General features: G+C 54.7%; 6 protein-coding genes and 1 pseudogene across 7 annotated transcripts; 3 read left to right on the plus strand and 4 right to left on the minus strand.

The window, feature by feature from the left end:
* Positions 1-2,578: 2,578 nt before the first annotated feature.
* On the minus strand, positions 2,579-3,204 carry ACRALDRAFT_1065752 (uncharacterized protein). Its single transcript, XM_071017211.1, has one exon. It carries the CDS (start codon positions 2,889-2,891, stop codon positions 2,664-2,666), a length of 228 nt encoding a protein of 75 aa, XP_070871710.1. The 5' UTR covers positions 2,892-3,204; the 3' UTR covers positions 2,579-2,663.
* A 514-nt stretch (positions 3,205-3,718) lies between these two features.
* Positions 3,719-5,492, minus strand: ACRALDRAFT_1072549 (uncharacterized protein; the record flags this gene model as incomplete). The annotated part of the gene is made up of 3 exons (XM_071017994.1): positions 3,719-4,393; positions 4,489-5,345; positions 5,468-5,492. 3 exons carry the CDS (start codon positions 5,490-5,492, stop codon positions 3,719-3,721), a joined length of 1,557 nt encoding a protein of 518 aa, XP_070871711.1.
* Positions 5,493-6,299: 807 nt separating this feature from the next.
* Positions 6,300-8,985, plus strand: ACRALDRAFT_1052463 (uncharacterized protein; the record flags this gene model as incomplete). Its single annotated transcript, XM_071015731.1, has 2 exons — positions 6,300-7,875; positions 8,138-8,985. Coding segments are annotated over exons 1-2 (2,274 nt in total), but the record flags the coding sequence as incomplete, so codon positions are not given.
* Positions 8,986-11,597: 2,612 nt separating this feature from the next.
* Positions 11,598-11,679, plus strand: ACRALDRAFT_t264 (annotated as a pseudogene). The gene has a single exon. The product of its transcript is annotated as a tRNA-OTHER (tRNA).
* ACRALDRAFT_1065753 (uncharacterized protein) lies at positions 11,598-12,120 on the minus strand. The gene has a single exon (XM_071017212.1). It carries the CDS (start codon positions 11,939-11,941, stop codon positions 11,714-11,716), a length of 228 nt encoding a protein of 75 aa, XP_070871713.1. The 5' UTR covers positions 11,942-12,120; the 3' UTR covers positions 11,598-11,713.
* Positions 12,121-13,137: 1,017 nt separating this feature from the next.
* ACRALDRAFT_1083330 (uncharacterized protein) lies at positions 13,138-14,545 on the plus strand (the record flags this gene model as incomplete). The annotated part of the gene is made up of 2 exons (XM_071019436.1): positions 13,138-14,009; positions 14,117-14,545. Exons 1-2 carry the CDS (start codon positions 13,512-13,514, stop codon positions 14,543-14,545), a joined length of 927 nt encoding a protein of 308 aa, XP_070871714.1. The 5' UTR covers positions 13,138-13,511.
* A 513-nt stretch (positions 14,546-15,058) lies between these two features.
* ACRALDRAFT_2140959 (uncharacterized protein) lies at positions 15,059-17,425 on the minus strand. Its single transcript, XM_071024174.1, has 2 exons — positions 16,468-17,425; positions 15,059-16,401 (listed from the first exon to the last, which is right to left on the minus strand). Exons 1-2 carry the CDS (start codon positions 17,242-17,244, stop codon positions 15,823-15,825), a joined length of 1,356 nt encoding a protein of 451 aa, XP_070871715.1. The 5' UTR covers positions 17,245-17,425; the 3' UTR covers positions 15,059-15,822.
* Between the last annotated feature and the right edge of the window lie 427 nt (positions 17,426-17,852).

The raw sequence follows: 17,852 nt of genomic DNA on the forward strand, positions 1-17,852 counted from the left end.
CTATGTCACGAGCAGGTAGTGATGGTGTCAACCTCGCGCCTGATGACGGAGACGGTCGACGAATGGAAAACTCGGTTCCTAATCATATAGTCCAGGCTTTCGGCCACCAGCCTGACCTCGCCTCCTCGTCAAAATGTCGAGCATCGCCCTTGAACTGATCGTGAACTGGAGGAGGTCGGAGGACGGCGGCGATAGGAGCAACGAAGATGGCCTTATGCCTGTGATAACCTATCACCCGCATATGAGTGCAGTGCACATTGGTGAGAGGTGTTTGGTCCGATTTTGCCTAGTGTCCATGAAACGAGATTGGCACGACCGCTACGCGCCTAGATTAGGAAAAGGCCAAGGATATCTGAGACTGGCACATTTGCTAGACCAAAAAGAAAAGGGAAAACCCGCTCCTGGTGCGCGGAGACTGAGACAGGAGGACCGGGGGGAAATAAAGACGACGGAGGGCGATAAAAACACCCCCCTCCCCCTTCCCTCGAGTCAGTACCACTATACGCCATTTGTAAGGAGACCCTGATCAAGAGAACAGAAGCAAAGAAAGAAAACTCGACGTTAGAAATCGGATCCCGAGTCCTCCCATCGCTGACTGTCGGGCGACCGGGATGAGCGGCTGGACCCGTTAGCAATGACAGGCCGGACTCGTCGTCGTCCATGGGCCCCGGCCCGGTCCCAGTCGTCCAGTCTCAGTTTCTCAAACAGCTCGTGTGTCGACGGCGACGGCTGCAAAGTCTCACTGTCCCTGCCCCTGCATTTGCTTTTCTCCTTCTTCTCCTTCCCTTTTTTGGGCCTGTCTCTGCACTTGTCTAGGCTCCTTTCCTCTGGCTCCCGGACACCATCGCCTGTAAGCTTCGTCTCCAGATGCCTTCGTTGGAATGGCATTCCATTCAAATCGTCGGCCACCTTTTGCGCCATGTCGCGGCTCTTGAATGTCACATATACATGGCCGCGTAGCCGGCCATCCCGTCCCCGTGGGAAGTCTATGTGCTGAAGCTGGCTTTTATCCGTAGTTAGCTTCCTCACTGAGCTTTTGACAATCTTGCGGACCTGGTCCTCTGAAGTGCTGTGGCCGAGGTGCTTGATGAGGATCCTCCGCTGATCCGCTGTTGACCGTTCGTCCAAGGGATCGTACGGGCCACTCCCTTCGCTCTCGCAATATGATTGTGCGTTATACTGCGAAGAAGGAGAGTGCGCCCCGTAGTCAACCTGTGCTCGAGGATCTGCGTTCTCGTACTGGTATCGCGGGGTGTCGGCCATTGGGTAACCCGCAACGGTCCCCGCGGGAGAATAAAAGACCGGCGACGGAGTGTCATATCCAAGGGTAGGCGGCCGAATGACCGCAGCTGGGTATGAAACGAATGGACTACCGACAGGAGGCGCAGTCTCGGTACCAGTTGACCACTACACTATCATCAGCACCCAGGCGGACTACAAATGGAATCCATAGACGTGTTCTCCTCCTCAAAGAGACATACCCGACCCGAGTATGCGGGAAAATCCGAAGCCAGGCAAGCCGCAGGCATCCCACGGGGCGCCGAGGCGGCGGCTTGACGCTGAGATGTGGGGGATATTGACTCCACAAGGTCCTTGATCTTGATACGTTCCGTGGCATTGCGGCCGTCGGCGATAATACTTCTCCCACCAAATTCACCCTGGTTCAACATGGCTAACATTGTCCCGTCAGCCCGTGTCTAGAACCCAGTTGCTGTTGGTTTTGTAATATGCACTCACCCCATGCGCGACGGAAATTCTCTTCCCCCTTGACCCGGACCCAGCCCGAAGTGCTGCTGTTGAATATCTCGACGTGTTCGACGGTGCAGCAGCACTGGAGCCAGTCTTTGATTTCGCGCCAATTGGTCCCAAAGGGAAGCTGAAACGCCGCATCAGGCCTGAGTAGCTTCGAATGATGGGGGGAAGCTGACGCACATTGGCAATAGTAATATAATACAAGCCGGTCATGCAACCGGGCTCCACGTCGCGCAGAATGCTTTTCGCCGACCTCGACGACATCCTGACTCGCCAACAGGGCCCTCGGCCTGTACGTAGTTGGAAGTTGCAAGGTGATAGGTAGCAACGTAGGGCTGCCAAGAGCCTGGTGGGTTGTATGTAACACTGGGGAGGCGAAGACGACTGGCTTGAAAGGAGCGTAGATAGGAAAGGCAAAGTGACCCGGCCTGATAATATGTAATACTAGTCGATCGACCAAGATGATCATGAGCACTCGAGCCGAATTTAGACCGCGAGGGGAATATCTGTTACCCCCTCGCATGCTTTTATACGGCTCCGGCAGGCCTCGGTCACAGTGATTCGCCATGATAATGACCCATAGGCCTCGGGCCCTTGGCTCAATCATGCCAGAAAACCACTTCCCATGTAGTGACGGGCAATAGTAGCCTCGGTCGAAATGGATTTTCTGCTTGCAGCGCTCCATGCGGACGCTTCTGCATCCCCGAGACTACAACGTATAGAGAGGGCACGGTTGTTGAAGCAAACACTAACCCTGGCCCAGCCTCTCGTGCGCCCATTGGGCAAGTTGATGGCCACCATAGGGCTTACGGAGTTGAATGTGGTTGAGATGAGATGTACTGCTCAGAGCTGTCCCGGACCCGATTGTTGTGTCCACTGTTGTGTCCACCAATGCAAGTAGACCGGTGAGCTCAACCAGCTTGCTGGATACCCAGCTCCGCGCGGGCATTATACATACCCTGAACACCGTTCCGAATGTGGTCCAGGTGGTCAAGAAGCGGTCGTCTCCCACCAACAATCCACTTTCTGGAAGACTGCACTTGGACCATCATAGCCCTGGGTGGGTTCTCCCGGCTAGTTGACCCAGACTCGTGGCTGACAAGATGGCTCTCTGTTGTCTCAGGAGCCGTAGCCGTCATTTGATACGACTCACATCGCATCATAACCGACGGGAGAGAGTATGTATGTGTGTATGTGAGAACGTGAGTCTGTGAGAGTGTCTCTCTCGCTCTGTGTGTGCGAACATGGTGCGCGACTACAGAGTGACAGGGGTTGAAAGACCCTGTGTACACAGATGGGCCAACAGCGTCTGAACCGGAGATGTTCTTTCGCCTAGCAGCAACAGAACGAGTAGAGGCGAGCGCGAGGAGAAGGGAAGCCGGACACCTCGGCACCAAAAAAGAAAATATGCGTCGCTAGTTTCTCTCTCCATGCGTATCCATGAGGGCCAACACCCAATAATGAAGCATCTCATTGGCGGGTTGGTGGCGGGGGGTAAGAATGCGCTATGCGCGTTTGCTTCCTCTCTCGTTAAAGACCCGAAACATCTCAGTTGGCCACGACAATACTCTCTTTTTTTGTTTTTCAGCTGAAACTGGCCTCTCGTGGGAAATATCCGAGTGGACCACCACGCGCCGCGCATGAGAGAGGAATTGCACAATTCCAACGTCATAACACAGATCACGTTTCTCGTTCTGGAGCCATCGAGTCCCCCCCCCATTTTCGCAGCCGAAAAATAAAGGGGAGAAACTGAAAAGAAGAAGAAGAAAATTGCGTTGGGTTCTTGGGTGGGTGACCGTTGCGTACGAAGTATGGTGTAGGCTCCTCCAAGCCATTGGCTGCGGCTGTGGCGTTGTCTTCCGCGGACTGCACGCAGCTGAATACTCACCGTACGTAATTACCGCGCCAACTGAATGTCGCATATGGTTGCGCATCGGGGAGCACGAACCGGCGGATGCAGATAGGCTTACACCCCCTCTCGCCACTTCGTGGAGAAGGTGTCGTCGACGCAAGACAGGTCGCTTTCGAGTGGGATTAGAATATCAACCCCTGTGCCATGCGTGTGGGAGGGAGTAGTCTCGACATTCCCGTAGTCGAGGCTCCTGTCTCTGATTTGGATATCCTGCCACGACGTGGGCGTGTCTTTCGATCCTGCACATGTCGCCATGATGCAGTGCCTCGTGTTCCCAAAGAACACCACTGCAGGTTGGCCTGGCCAACTGACCCATGAAGACTGCGTTTTGCCGCCCGTTTTGGAGTCAGGGATGTGCGACCCGAAGTCCAGGACTCTGGGCCCGTCCCACAGGGGTTCCCACAGGAAAATCAAGTTACTGTAATTGTCGCTCTCGCAGCTCATCATCAGAAGCTCACGGATATCAGGATGCCAAGAAAAGCTTGAAATGTTCGCGTGGAAGATGAGGACCGCTCGGAGCTCGGAGGAAACCAGGTCCCAGATCCAGACGGTGCTCGGGGCCTCCTCCAGTCTCGTGGCCAGAAGAGATGACGATGAATCGAACGCTGCGGACGCACAGCCTACCTTGAGCTCCGCGCCGTTGCCGCTTGGTTGGAAAGACGGCGCAGACACAATTTGAGTGGCTCTGACGAATGTATGAGTGGAGGGACCCGACGGGCCGGGACCGACCTGTTCTTGCCAAACCTATGCCTAGTCAGCCTATTGTGCAATTGTCAATGTGTCTCTGATTGTCTCTGTACGAGCCCTTTTTACACAGTACCTACCTGGATTGTGTCTTTGGGGGAGATAGCGGAAGGGTGGCACAACCTCGAAGTCTCGGTAACGGCACCCGCGTCAAGGATATGGACGTTGGAGGTATGGTCGGCAATGGCGATGCGGCGTGCATCTGGGCTGGGTTGGCATAGTCTGACGCCGGCTCCTAACTCGTAGTCCTTCATATCGGCAAGAAACCCGGAAGGACCAGACCAGGCTTTGAAGAGACGGCCGTCGGGCGTGTAGAACAGCACCTTGTGGCCCTGCGATGCAGACTCCCATATCACTAGCCAACGGCCATCCGGGGTCCAGAGAAGACCCTGGGCGTCAATGGTGTCCGGGTGCCATGACCTCTGGACATCACGGGTAGTTGGGTGGTGTATGCTGACGACGTCTTTGCCCGTAGTTCGGGTCATCAAAGCCAAATGCCGGGACCCAGGTCGAAAGGCGAAGCCTCGTGGTGCGGAGGACGCATGGTGAAACTTTGGGTTATTCACCTCAACGGATCTGGACGTGGCAAGATCGAATATGGAGAGCGTGCGGCCAAACTGAGAACAGACGAGGACCTCGGTATCACTTGCGCCGAACTGGACGAGGGTCGGCTTGGCGGTGCCCGAGGTGGGAATGCGGATGGTAGCACGGAAACTGTCATGGAGAGCTGCAACGACATGAACTTGGTCGGCAAGAGCAACGAGGAGCCTGGAAGAAGAGGGAGACCACTGGAAGGCAAACACGGGGCCAGTCACATCGGGAGGTAGAAGGACTTCGGAGACGGTCTCAAGGCTCGGAACCGACCGGATATGTAATTTGGAAGGGAACAGTGTTGCAACCAGTGATCCGTCCGGGCTCAGAGCGCAGTGAGGTGAGGCTAAAAACACAGGCAACCGCGTTAGATTGGGCTGGGAAGAGATGTAACTGGGGGGAAAACTCCCCAGGAAGGCGCCGCGGCGTGCAGGGGCCCGCATGTGATTCCATTGCGGCGGTACTCACATGTAAATGCTGGTGTGACATGCATCGTGCGAGGGCTGGTGGGAATATCAATAGGTACGCGTCGAAATGCTTCATCGAGTGACTTCTGGTTGATGTTGATGATGCTTATGACGACCCGAGAGACGATGAGACCATTCAACCATTGGCTGGGCTTGGACCCGAGGAACTCAATAGTATGTGAATAAGATTCGCCTGTTGGTTGGCTGGGTTATGTCGTGTCGCGTCGTTTGTGATGATGGGTGGTGTTAGTGATGAGGGGGAAAAGAGCAATAAAGAAGGAATCTGGGGGAGGACGAAGCAAAGACTTTTTTCGCCTGTTGGTTAGGTACCCGAGCCCGAGTAGCGAGTAGGGATCCGAGATGACGAGGAGGGGAATACGGGCGGCAATCACGAACATGACAAGTTGCGCCTTCTGTTTGTTTTTCATGTCTTCACGATTGTCCCTTCCATCCCAATATTTACTTCCTTCCCGGGAAGGGACTAGTGCGGGGAACATGACCTGACCGTTGTGTTACCTACGAAGTACAGCTGGTAGGGTAAGTGCTACTCTGCTCACCGAAGCGGGGAGTAACAAAAAGCCGCTGTACACCGTAATTGCACACCGAAGTGTTATCTTTAGGTATTTCTTAATCTTATCTTATCCTGCTTTATCTTATCTTATTTTTATTTTTGGAGTGTGGGGGAGAAGACTTGGTACCCCGCCCGAGCTTCTCCACTCGACTCGGGACTTTTGAAGTTCCAAGCATCTCCGAGTCTTCTCCGTGCCGTGTTGTTACAATTGCCACAAGGATTACTCTTAAAACGTGACCACATTCAACCACTTGATAATACCAATTGTACAAGTATCCCTATGGATGGGATAACACTATTCCTTCCCTAACATCCAAATATCGTCGTTCCTTAAATAGTGTTTTGTCTGGTCTATACGGAATCTCAGCGAGTACCCACAGCCAGCCTAAACCGTTGGCCGCTCCATCGATTGATGTTGGCGTGGACAGTGAGAGGGCGAGGGCGCCGCCTCAACGTCTCAAGCAGCAACTCAACATCGGTCATGGCGCATGCCCTTCCGACACGAGTCGTACGAGCGGCATTCTGGGCCACTGGGCCCAAGGTGCGACAACCACCATTGTTAGCACCACTAGTAGCGGGTCCGACGACACCGTCACGTCCGTCGGCATCGCCACGGCCACGGGAAACGAGGAGATGCCTCCATGCAGCAGCGACATCGAGTGTCACACCAAACGCCCCTCGGCCGGCACCCGCGTCCGAGCGGCGCGAGGCCATCAAGAACGCAAAACCCTTTTCCGACTTCCTCACCGACACCTTCAGCCGGCAACATGACTACCTCCGCATATCTGTCACCGAAAGGTGCAACCTGCGCTGTCTCTACTGCATGCCCGAGGACGGCGTTCCCCTGTCGCCCACGCGGGACACCCTGACCACTCCCGAGATTCTTTTGCTTTCGTCCATCTTCGTCTCCCAGGGCGTCACCAAGATCCGGCTCACCGGCGGCGAGCCCACCGTCCGCCGCGACATCGTGCCCCTCATGCGCCAGCTCGGCGGCCTCCGGCCCCACGGCCTCCGCGAGCTGTGCCTCACGACCAACGGCATCTCGCTGCACCGCAAGCTGGACGCCATGGTCGAGTCGGGCCTGACGGGGATCAACCTCAGCCTCGACACGCTGGACCCCTGGCAGTTCCAGATCATGACGCGGCGCGACGGCTTCTCGGCCGTCCGCAAGAGCATCGACCGCATCCTCGAGCTCAACCGCCTGGGCGCCGGCATCAAGTTCAAGATCAACAGCGTCGTCATGCGGGGCCGCAACGACCGCGAGATGCTCGACTTTGTCGACATGACCCGCGACCACGACGTCGAGGTCCGCTTCATCGAGTACATGCCCTTCGACGGCAACCGCTGGAACGAGGGGAAGATGGTCAGCTACGCAGAGATGCTCGACACCATACGCGCAGCGCATCCCGACTTCCACAAGGTCCGCGACCACCCCAACGACACGAGCAAGACGTGGAAGGTGCCCGGCTTTACCGGCCGCGTCGGCTTTGTCACCAGCATGACGCACAATTTCTGCGGCACCTGTAACCGGCTCCGCATCACCACCGACGGCAACCTTAAAGTCTGCCTCTTCGGAAACGAAGAGGTTTCCCTCCGCGACATTCTGCGGCGGTCCAACGGCGGAGAGCCCATCGACGAGGCCGCCTTTGAGGCTATGAAGCAGATGGAGATGGACCGTCGCCAGGACTTGGCAGGCTCGGATATTCGGCCGCGCGGGATTGCCCCAAACGAAGCGGAGCTTCTTAACGTCATTGGACTGGCGGTCAAGGGAAAGAAGGAAAAGCATGCGGGTTTAGGGGAGTTGGAACATATGAAAAATCGGCCTATGATCTTGATAGGTGGGTGAAGCCGGCTTCCCCCTGTTCTGTCTCCATTTTCCTTCTTTCATTCCCCTTCTTTTCACCCTATTCCCACTTCACCCGCTCCTCCTTCTTTTCACTTGATTGTCTTCTCCCCAAGTCCTCTTGGACAGATTGATGCATCGGGAATGGCGTTAAACACGGACATGACTTGCACATGATGATATGAAGTCTTATGCGGGAGTCGATTGAAGATACATGTATGGCAGAAGGGCAGGAGCTGAATAGTCAGTGTATATAGACTCGATGGCGCTCTCGTCCCATCTACTACGAACATCACCCAAGGTCCAAGGCATGAAGACCATGCTTCCCATTTCGCAGTATTTTCTCCGGGCATCCCCTCGCCCTCGCCCTGGACCCGGCATCCTATACGATGCTATCTCTCTACAAGCAGCTGGCCAAAGTCCCCGTCTTATGTCTACTGGGACCCGACCGGGTAGCGAAGATGGCCGGGATAACCATCGTTCGAACGAGAAAGACGAAGCCGCAGAGGCGGAGAGGACCGCAATAAGACAGAGCGAAGCACACAATCCAAAGGAGAAGGAGAAGGTCCAGGCGAGACTCACCCACGTCACACCTTCTGGATCAGCACACATGGTCTCCATCACTGACAAGAAGACCACGTCACGGATCGCCAAGGCCGTCTGCACAATCACCTTCTCTAACCCCACGGCCCTCCGCCTCATCCACGACAACCAGATGAAGAAAGGAGATGTTCTAGGCGTTGCGCGCATCGCGGGTATCATGGCTGCCAAGCGGACGGCGGACCTGATACCACTGTGTCATCCTATTTCCCTCTCCCACGTCGGCGTCGAGCTGTACCCGACAAGACAAGCCGCCCCTTCGTCATCCGAGGCGACAGCAGCAGGGACCACGGCGGAGCCGCCCAGTCGAGAGCGCATTGATCGCCACGACCCCGACGATACCAGTAGCGACAATGCTCTCCGGATCGAGGCAACCGTTACGTGCGACGGGAAGACGGGGGTAGAGATGGAAGCCATGACGGCAGCGAGCACGGCGGCATTGACTGTGTATGATATGTGCAAGGCGGTGGATAAGGGGATGGTCATCGGTGGGTTGAGAGTCGTGCTAAAGGACGGTGGCAAGAGCGGACGATGGGAGATGCCATAGGCTCTGGGAGCGGTCCTTGACCGGCAAGGTTGAGCTACGTACGTTGCATCTACGTAGGTAGGTAGCAAGCACGAGGAGATCTAACGTCATTGGAAGTTTCTCCTTGTATCGATGTATTTCAAACTAGGTGAAGCCGTTCGCGGGTGTATGTCTCTCGCCCACCCCTGGGACATGATCTCGTCGGCGTTCTCTGAAATCAGAGTGCACCCATATTGTGCCCCTGATATAATTACGACTTTAACCAGTACTCGTTCCAGGAATCCCCCATCGGAGTCAAAACGCCCGACGTGTTTTACCTTTCTAGCCGGCAACATCATTGTCGATTGTCACTAGTCTGGGTGAAGCAACACCACTCCCACTGTCATTACGCGTCTGTTCCAATCACCTGTTATCTTCTGCTGTGGATCGGACCAACGTCATTGTTGATTAAGATCTGTTACCAGGCCAAACGTAGCGGCCAAATGTTTGGTGCATATGAATGACGAGAGCCCCTTTTGGGGATCGTTATCGTCTTGCCCACCCCCGTTAGCTTCTCCTTGAACCGAAAAGCATTACCTAACTGTGATGAGGGATCCCCTTCACACTCAACTTGGTCTCATCCTTTTGCTAGTTTGGCCATTGAAAGCATGCCATTGCACATTAAGTCGTGTGGTTGGATGGATCGACAGAAAGCTCCAAATATGACCATGGATGCTTATGCATACCAAGTGCCTAGGGCACCCCGTCTGATCTGACATGGCACGGACTAGGGGGCAAGACTGGCGATGAAATGTATGCATCGCAATCGAACGTGAGAGAAAAAACGATATATTGGCCTGGTGTCCAACACTCTGGGAAGCTAAAAGATGAACGTCTGACTCGACGGTTTTTGTCAAGGTGATGATCGGCGCCCATGATGCCGCACTCTGAGACTGGCGATGTGTCCCGAGTTCATGTAATACCAGGTACACTACCGAGTAGTCGACGGAAAGCTTTCTTTGGCAGGACTCGGCGTCGAAATCGGCTCCGTCAGCGGGATCAAATCGCAGCCTCGAGCGTCTCCGGGGATTACACTGAATGGAGTATGGGGAGTTCTACGTTATACACTTAGGTACGAAATACATAATGATTACAGCGTTGCTGTTATGAAGCTTTGGTGGTAACCAATAAGAGTGGAACGATAACAATCAACCGTAATTGGGGCAGATTATGATCGATGTAACAATGTAAAGGTAACGCCGCAAGCGCAAGGATCATGGGCCACGAATGCCAAGTGTACGAAGTAGGTACAACGTACGAATATGGTTACCAAGTACGCTTCGGGTTCAACAAGTGACGAGTGAATCGCCCCGACAACGCGTTTTCCCATCCACAACACCAGAACCCCTTGATCTTCGACATGAATAGAAGATGGAATATTCTCCTATTACGCCGGGCGTTGAGTTTATCCCTTGTATGTATGTAAATTGACTCTATATTCTATTACTTCCTCCTGGTTTTTGAGGTATAGTTTGCAAGTTAATTGTATTTGAATAGTGGCTTTTTTGCGGTCTAACGGTCAGTACACCGTAGCCGCTAGAGTTGGAGGAGCCTTTGCAACCGAGGACTTGGCGTTCAAGTAGCCCACCCAGCCATTGTATCTACACTACACATGGATATTTATGGGACGACTCTTGGAAGGCCGGAGTTGCGGTCAACGTGGTCCTCACCTCGCCGATCTTATCCGAGTCTGTGTCTTATCAGAAAAAACGGCGCTGCCGTGCCGCCATCCTGGAACGCCAAACTCAAGGCATATACCTACAACGTATATACATACAACGACTGCTGAAGTGGGAAGAAACTCTGGCCAAGTTTGATTCTTTTGCTGCGGCAACTGCCTCTGGAACGAGCGGGAGTCAGAAGGTCAATGATGTGCATAAGCGAAGGCACGTGAGTTACCGTACTGCTGGACTCTTCTTGGGTCGACATTCAACAAGTTGGGGCAGGGAATGCGAGGTCACGTTCCGCAGCCCTTGGACGAAGCGCAAGCTCGGATGCTTCGTACAGTTTTCTCTTTCTTGACGTCGTCTTTATCCCGTAACTTGACAAGACGCCTCTCGGAGACTTATTATGGGCCGTCTACACAGTGATCGGAGCTGTGAAGCTAGGGATACAAATGATCCCCGCCAAAGAGTAGGGGTCCATTGTACGGCTTCGTCAGAGAAACGATTGGTCAATGCCGAGTCTCGAGCGTGGGGTCCATTACGAAGTACGGTACACTACGGTACGTACTGCCAACTCGTCTTGGGCAGTCCTCGACCATTGTTACCGTTCGCCTGGGGTCCAAGGACGATGGAGCACGATATCTCGTCTCGAGGCTTGCTGTTGAACGCGACTCAAGAGCTTCGAACTCTATTGTGCTGAGGAGTCCATCTTAAAATGGCTTAGAGCGGGCGACTAGAAGAGACGATCCTGGATGGTTCCGCGAGGAATCTGAGCCCAGACCATCTTCGGACGACTTTGGAGAGGCACGACATCCGTACGTTGTACGAACGGGTCATAGCATGGTGACCTGCATAGGTAGTCACTGTACGTAATGTACAACGTATGTAGGGGGGATGGTGGAGTGGTGAACCACCTGGACTAACCTCTAGTAGGCCCTAGAGGTCGTGGGTTCGAATCCCGCTCCCCCACCGGTTTTTTACCTGCGGCAAAGAAGACTTAGTAGCTAGTCTTTAACCCCTGCTAAGTAGATAACGATAGCCTGGGCACCTATCCTTATCGAGACAGCAGGTAGCCTAGGAGGTACTGCTACTACCTGCGTGGGGTTATCACGAAGGGAGGAAAAAGGTATAGGGGGGGCTACCGGGGCTTTCAGGTTTTTCCCCGCACAGGGTTTTTCTGTACGGTTTTTCCCTGGAGGTAGATTTGCTGAAGTGAAGGGGTTGGTGTACATGGCATTTTCTAAGTAAATACTCCCACGCACTTTCCTATCCCAAAGTGGTTCGTAGCGTGTCCTGTACCTAGTCACTATACCTTCGGTACTTCCGAAAAGTCTGTCATAGCTTCTGGCTGCATATAGACTTAATAAACCTGAATCAAAAAAAAAAACAACGTATGTAGGTGCGTTGTATTATGTACCTATTTTCATGGATTGGACATCCCCAGCTGTAGAATTCATGGGTCGCACCGAATTGTCGCTGAGCTCGGCTTGCTGGGACGGAGAGAACAATGAGTTGACCGCTGGGCTTGCTGCCATGCGACTCTTGGCACAGGTTGCAGTCGTCGGTTCTGCTCAACGGAGAATCAACAAGACGCCCACAGGTCTTCTCTCATCGTGATCGGGTATCCTTGTAAATGGCACCCCGAGTTCTGCAACCCATTTGTCGAGGCCACTCGATGGTGGTTGCACACACAACCTTAGGTAGCCAATTGGCTACCATGAGGATTGGCCGGCTTATTCTCCTCGTCTCCTCACTGGATGTTATCTTTCGACATGACATAACCGCATGTTGACATGCAGCACATGCTGCTGGTAAGGGCGCTTGGAGCTGCAGGTGGATAGTGCAAGGGCAAGATGGAACGGTTGCTTATCGGCTCGTAGTACTCCGTACCATCGTACAGTGCCCATTTGGTCTCAAGATGGAGGATATTGGTCCAGAGGAGTAGCGACAGCGAGTAATGAACACCCATAAAGCTACCGGTTAGCCCATGAGACGGGTAGCAGGCTTCTTCCGAACACGCCGTTGCACTTAAGTTCGTTGTAAAGCTTCTAGCCTGGCTGGCCGCTAATATAAGTATGTTGTATACCTACAACGAACGTACAACGTACTGTACCGTATCTTTCTTTTCCTGAGGCAGGCGGTGACCCTGGTCCATGTCTGTAAGGAAGGCACGACCAGATCTTGCCAGCTTCACTCAAAGTGTCTATACTATTGGGTAGGCACTATACCTTGCCCTAGCTCAAGGCCCCCCACCTTCCACCCTAGAACTCCGTCTCTGAATCGCTACCTGCTCCTCCTACAACGTACAGTGTAATTATTTCCTTGGCATCGGGTGGGTGCTGGGCGCGTTCGCCAATTACCGCACTCATAAAGCCAATAGAAATCCCTCCCATATCCCTCACATCTGCCACTCATATCTCCAACCCCTCCTCCTTACCGCTCTCTTTCTAGCGATTCACAAAGGGTCCCTTTACTGAACTATTTTACGAGATTTATCTATTTCTCGGCCCTTGACATTAGTCTTTCTAACGCGGCCATTGTTATTCTTAATTAACGCGAGGATATCACGGGAGTGAACCACGTGTATACCTAAACGACGCCTAGTTTACGCGACCTACAAACTAACAACTGTCGCCATCGATACCAACAACTGGTAGCTCCATGTTTTGTTGGTCAATTAATACATCCTTTGGACGATTTCAGCGCCCATCTTGATTGATCTAACCAAGTCGAGAGAAATCACGCGACGAACAACATACCACACCTCTCTAACTGCCACCCCGAGTTGCCATTATCACCATAATGGCCGCTGAGCTCATCATGCCCACTCCCTTCCACAGCCAGCAAGCGCCCTCTCACTACTTTGTGCCGACGCACCAAGCGGCGCAAAATCCCCACGTCTCCCATATGCGCTCCCACTCATACCATCTTCCGCCAAACTCCCACTCCCAGCAGCAAATCTCGCCGTCGAGCACTTCGGACCACAGTTCTCCCACAACACCCACGGGCCGCTACCAGGGCTCGCGCCCATCGCGGCCTCTCTTTATGCCTGCGGCACTGCGTCCGCCCCGAATCTATTCCAAGCTACCGCCGTCTCTGCAAGAAGAAGACCCTGCCGATGGGGCCCAGCTCACGCTACGTCGCTCCAACAGCAGCTTCATCAGCCTTCCTGGCTTCAGCATTTTCGGCTCACGACTCGGCCGTCGCACCACTGCCGACAGCGCCGAGGAATCCGACCCCGACCTTGACCACAGCCTCTTTCCCCAGGCCACGGGTGAACCCAGCCGCAAACACTGGAAGGTAAATCAGCTGTCCTCGTATAACTTCCATTCACGTCTCGTCCGGCGAGGCAGGCGCGTCTCTTGTACATTGGTCTCAGCCATAGCTAACGCGACTCGTAACCACAGCCCGATGCCCTATCCACCATCTGCGACGACCCGACATGCAAGCGAGTGTTCAACTATTTCTACCGACGCCACCACTGCCGAAAGTGCGGCAACATCTTCTGCGACCCGCACTCGTCGTACGCGATCCCGCTCGACCAAGATTGCAACTATAACCCGCGCGCCACCCCTTCCCGCGCGTGCGCCCACTGCTTCGGCGAGTTCATGGCGTGGAAGAGCCGGAACAACAGCCAGGCCAGTAGCGACCGAGGTTCCTCCATCGATCAGTCGCCCGCCAACGGGCAGGTATCGACGGCCCCCTCGACGGCTCCCACAAGCCCCATCGCCACCAGCAGCCCCATGAACGCGGCTTCGAAAGCGGCGCTAGGCCACGCACGAGCCGCCGAGGCGGCGGCCAGTGTACCAAGGGATTGGAGCTGGAGCACGTTCTAAACGGAGCCCGGCACCATTGCCTTTTTGCACGCGTGCCTTGCGCTCATGATTCCTTTCCCCAGGACTTTACCCAGTTACGCGAGATGATGCACCAGTACTTCAAGCGACGCCGAGAACTGAAGAATCAAAAAGCATGTCTGAGCGAACAACACATCACTTGACGATTTGCCAAACGACCGACCAATGACTGGCACGACCATAGACACACCACACACAGATAGACAACAACTCCACCGGCGTCTCCAACCGGTCCCGACGATACCACGCACCGAGTCGGCGGACAGGTGAGGGCCATTTTTCGGCTTGTCTCTGCTTGTCCCCGCTGGTACCTTTAATCATGCGAATTCCGAGCACATATAGAGAGCGATTCTCTTTTTTTCTTCGACTCAACACCGTTCCGTTTGCTGTTTGGGAACGTTGGGTCGCTAGTGTCACCTTTAGCGAGGCGTTGGACGGAGATTTGCTTTCGCTTTGTCTTTTCTTTTGCTTTCTTTTTTTCTTTTTCTTTTCTTTGCTTCGTTCTTCAGCTGCCCCTCTACAATATGTCAGGGAAGACGTTTTCGTCGTCCCAACTCGGCCCAATGGCCTTCGGTTTATCAACAAGCTCGCGGTAACGAGATGAGAGGAATGCAACCGCGTGGGAACAAATGGGAGGTTATACCCGGATCATCCTTGTCGCAGCGTACTGCGTCCCTCTCGCTGTACTCTTTCCCTTTGGTGGGAAGGAGGAATATGCGGGTGGTTTGTGTGCCTGGGCGTACTATTGATCCTCTTGCTTTGTCTTTGTTTTGGCTGATCATACACGTGGGGGAAGAGAGGCACCTGAAGACTAAGGTATAACGATTTGTTCGGCTATGTGTACGTAGCGCGGCCAAATATCACGAGCCTCTAGGTATTGATGCACAAGACATCAGTGGTAGATGCGTGAGACTACTATGGCCATGGGACATGTCGGTAAATCACAGCCAACGCCTGGCCAATCTATTTCACGAGGTCAAAGTGATGCTGCCCAACATTCGACACGAGCTTGATTTACTTGAACAAAACCAAGCAGTAATAATACTAATCTTTATTCGATGCAAACTATGCGCCACCGTCATTTTCAAAAATACTATACGTTGAGACATCAAATACCTAAAGTCCGCTCCTCTATTGTTTAACAAGAGCAATTTTTCGATCCCATGGAACGCCTTTTCCGTACCCTTCGGGCCTAATCTTTTCATTGCCCGTAAGCAACTCTCAGTCGACTCCTCCCTGAAACCAAACCAATACTCTGCCTAGTGCTTGACTTTACCATTGGCCTTTTCCGCGGCGCCATCCTCGGTCCCATCGTTGTAAATCTCCCGGTTGACGTCGCGGGCGGCATCCCAGCCGGCCTTCTCGGCCAGGGTGACGTTGCTCTCGCGGCGGCGCGGCTTCCCCTTGACCTGGCGGGACGAGTCGGCGGTGCTGCGGCGGATGTAGCTGCGGATGAAGAACATGACGAACAGGTAGGTCAGGGGCGCGAGGTAGAAGACGTTGAGCCAGATGGCGAAGGTCTCGCCGCTCGTGGTGATGCATGGCTGGGTGACGAAGACGGTCTCGGTCGGGTGGTGGTGCGACGACGACGACGACGCGGCGCCCTCGGCGGTGGGCGCGGGCGAGGCGACGGCGGCGGGGGAGCTGGCGGCGGCGGCGGCGGCGTTGGTGGCGTGGTCGTCGACGGGGACGGTCATGGGGATGGTGTAGGAGACGAAGGAGTGTAGCATGGCGAAGGAGGCGCCGAGGACGAACTGCATGATTTGCATGGTGGTCAAGGAGCGCTTGATGGGGGTCGGGACTCGGATGTTGAAGGACGTTAGGGTGTAGTAGGTGTACTAGGCGGCCATGATGTTAGTCTTTGAACTCATGGCTCGGGGGGGAAGGAAAAAAGGGTTACGCACCATCAGGGCATGAATGAACGAGTTGACCAGGACGAAAATCCAGATGGGAGCCGACATGTAGCGCATGCCGGCCCACATGCACATCATGGCACCGGCGTGGTGGTAGGTCTGGAGGGTGGAGCTCAGCTTCCCCTTGGCGAGGATGATGAAGGTGTCGAGGACCTCGTAGAACTTGCTGAGGTAGAAGATCCATCCGTAAAAGGCGAGGCCCTCGTTCCAGAGGCGGCCGTAGACGTCCCTGCTGGGGGCACCGTCGGCGCCCAGGGGCACCGAACCGCCGAAGCTCGTCCACTGGCCGAGGGTGTCGCTGTAGACGGTGGCATGTCCGAGTCCGGGCGGGCCGTTGACCTGGCAAAGGCTATCGGCGGTGGCGGCCAGGCCGTGGGGCCCCATGGGGCTGACGACGGAGCGGCGCATGCCGCCCAACATGCCCCAGAAGGTCCAGGCCGAGTAGACGGCGAGGAGGAGGTTGTGGACGACGACGAAGACGCGGAAGGGCTTGGTCTTGCTCAGGGCCCAGGGCCGCTTGTCGCGGGAGGTGTTGTAGCGGTTGAGAAGGGTGACGGTGACGGCGTACAGGGTGGCGATGGTGAGGGGGACCTTGGCGTCGAGCACGGCGGTGTAGATGTGGTCGGGGATGTGGAAGGCTGAGGAGCTGGTGGCGCCGGGGAGCGGCGGGGGGACGCCCAAGGGTTCCTGGCCCGTGGGGAGGGAGAAGAGGGTCGAGGAGGGCAGGCCGCCGATGAGGGTGGCGCCCGACGGCGTTGTGAAGTGCATGGTGTTTGGAATGGGGGCGCAATCCAGGGCCCAGGTGCGTCGACGTCGGACGGCGGACGGCTGCGATCCCGGGGTGTATGAGTGTACAGTAGGTCAGGTCGAGTAGGGGAGTTTCGAGGTTCTAGGTATGTGACTCGAGAGGCATTGGAGGGGAAAGCGAGGCACTGGAGGGGAAAGCGATGGAAAAAGGGAGTAGTCTTGCACAGGGTAAGATGTGAGCAAGGTTTATTAGTATTATCAAGACTCAGGACCGCCTACTCAGCATTACTTCATACCCTCGCCCTCTCTCACGTGGGAAAAAATATTTCTCATCTTACGTTGTACGTGTGCAACGCACACGAATTAGGTGACCTACGTAATACTGTGCGACGGCCCCACGGCCCCAAAGAAGAAGAAAATGACGGAGACGAGACATGTGGGAGTGTCGAGAGCTTGTTTTCTCGTCCCAGGAATTCGATGCCGAGGTCAACAAGTTTGGTTTCCTTTGGGGAGGTTTTTGAAATGCGGGTTCACAAAGAGCGGGGCCAGGGGGAACAGACAGCCGGGGCGGGATGTCAATGGAAGAGGTCTTCAGGGTCAAGTGCAAATGCCGCTCTGCAGCGACGCGT

The sequence above is a fragment of the Sodiomyces alcalophilus genome (genome assembly GCF_042370955.1).
Source record: "Sodiomyces alcalophilus JCM 7366 unplaced genomic scaffold ACRALscaffold_8, whole genome shotgun sequence".
Classification (NCBI taxonomy): domain Eukaryota; kingdom Fungi; phylum Ascomycota; class Sordariomycetes; order Glomerellales; family Plectosphaerellaceae; genus Sodiomyces; species Sodiomyces alcalophilus.

What these genes read in the sequence shown, in the direction of transcription:
- ACRALDRAFT_1065752 (XM_071017211.1), bottom strand. Translation starts at nt 2,891, where the DNA reads ATGACGGCTACGGCTCCTGAGACAACAGAGAGCCATCTTGTCAGCCAC.
- ACRALDRAFT_1065753 (XM_071017212.1), bottom strand. Translation starts at nt 11,941, where the DNA reads ATGTACACCAACCCCTTCACTTCAGCAAATCTACCTCCAGGGAAAAAC.
- ACRALDRAFT_2140959 (XM_071024174.1), bottom strand. Translation starts at nt 17,244, where the DNA reads ATGCACTTCACAACGCCGTCGGGCGCCACCCTCATCGGCGGCCTGCCC. An exon ending in CGTTCATTCATGCCCTGATG is followed by an intron (nt 16,402 to 16,467) that starts GTGCGTAACCCT and finishes ATGGCCGCCTAG; the next exon opens with TACACCTACTACACCCTAAC.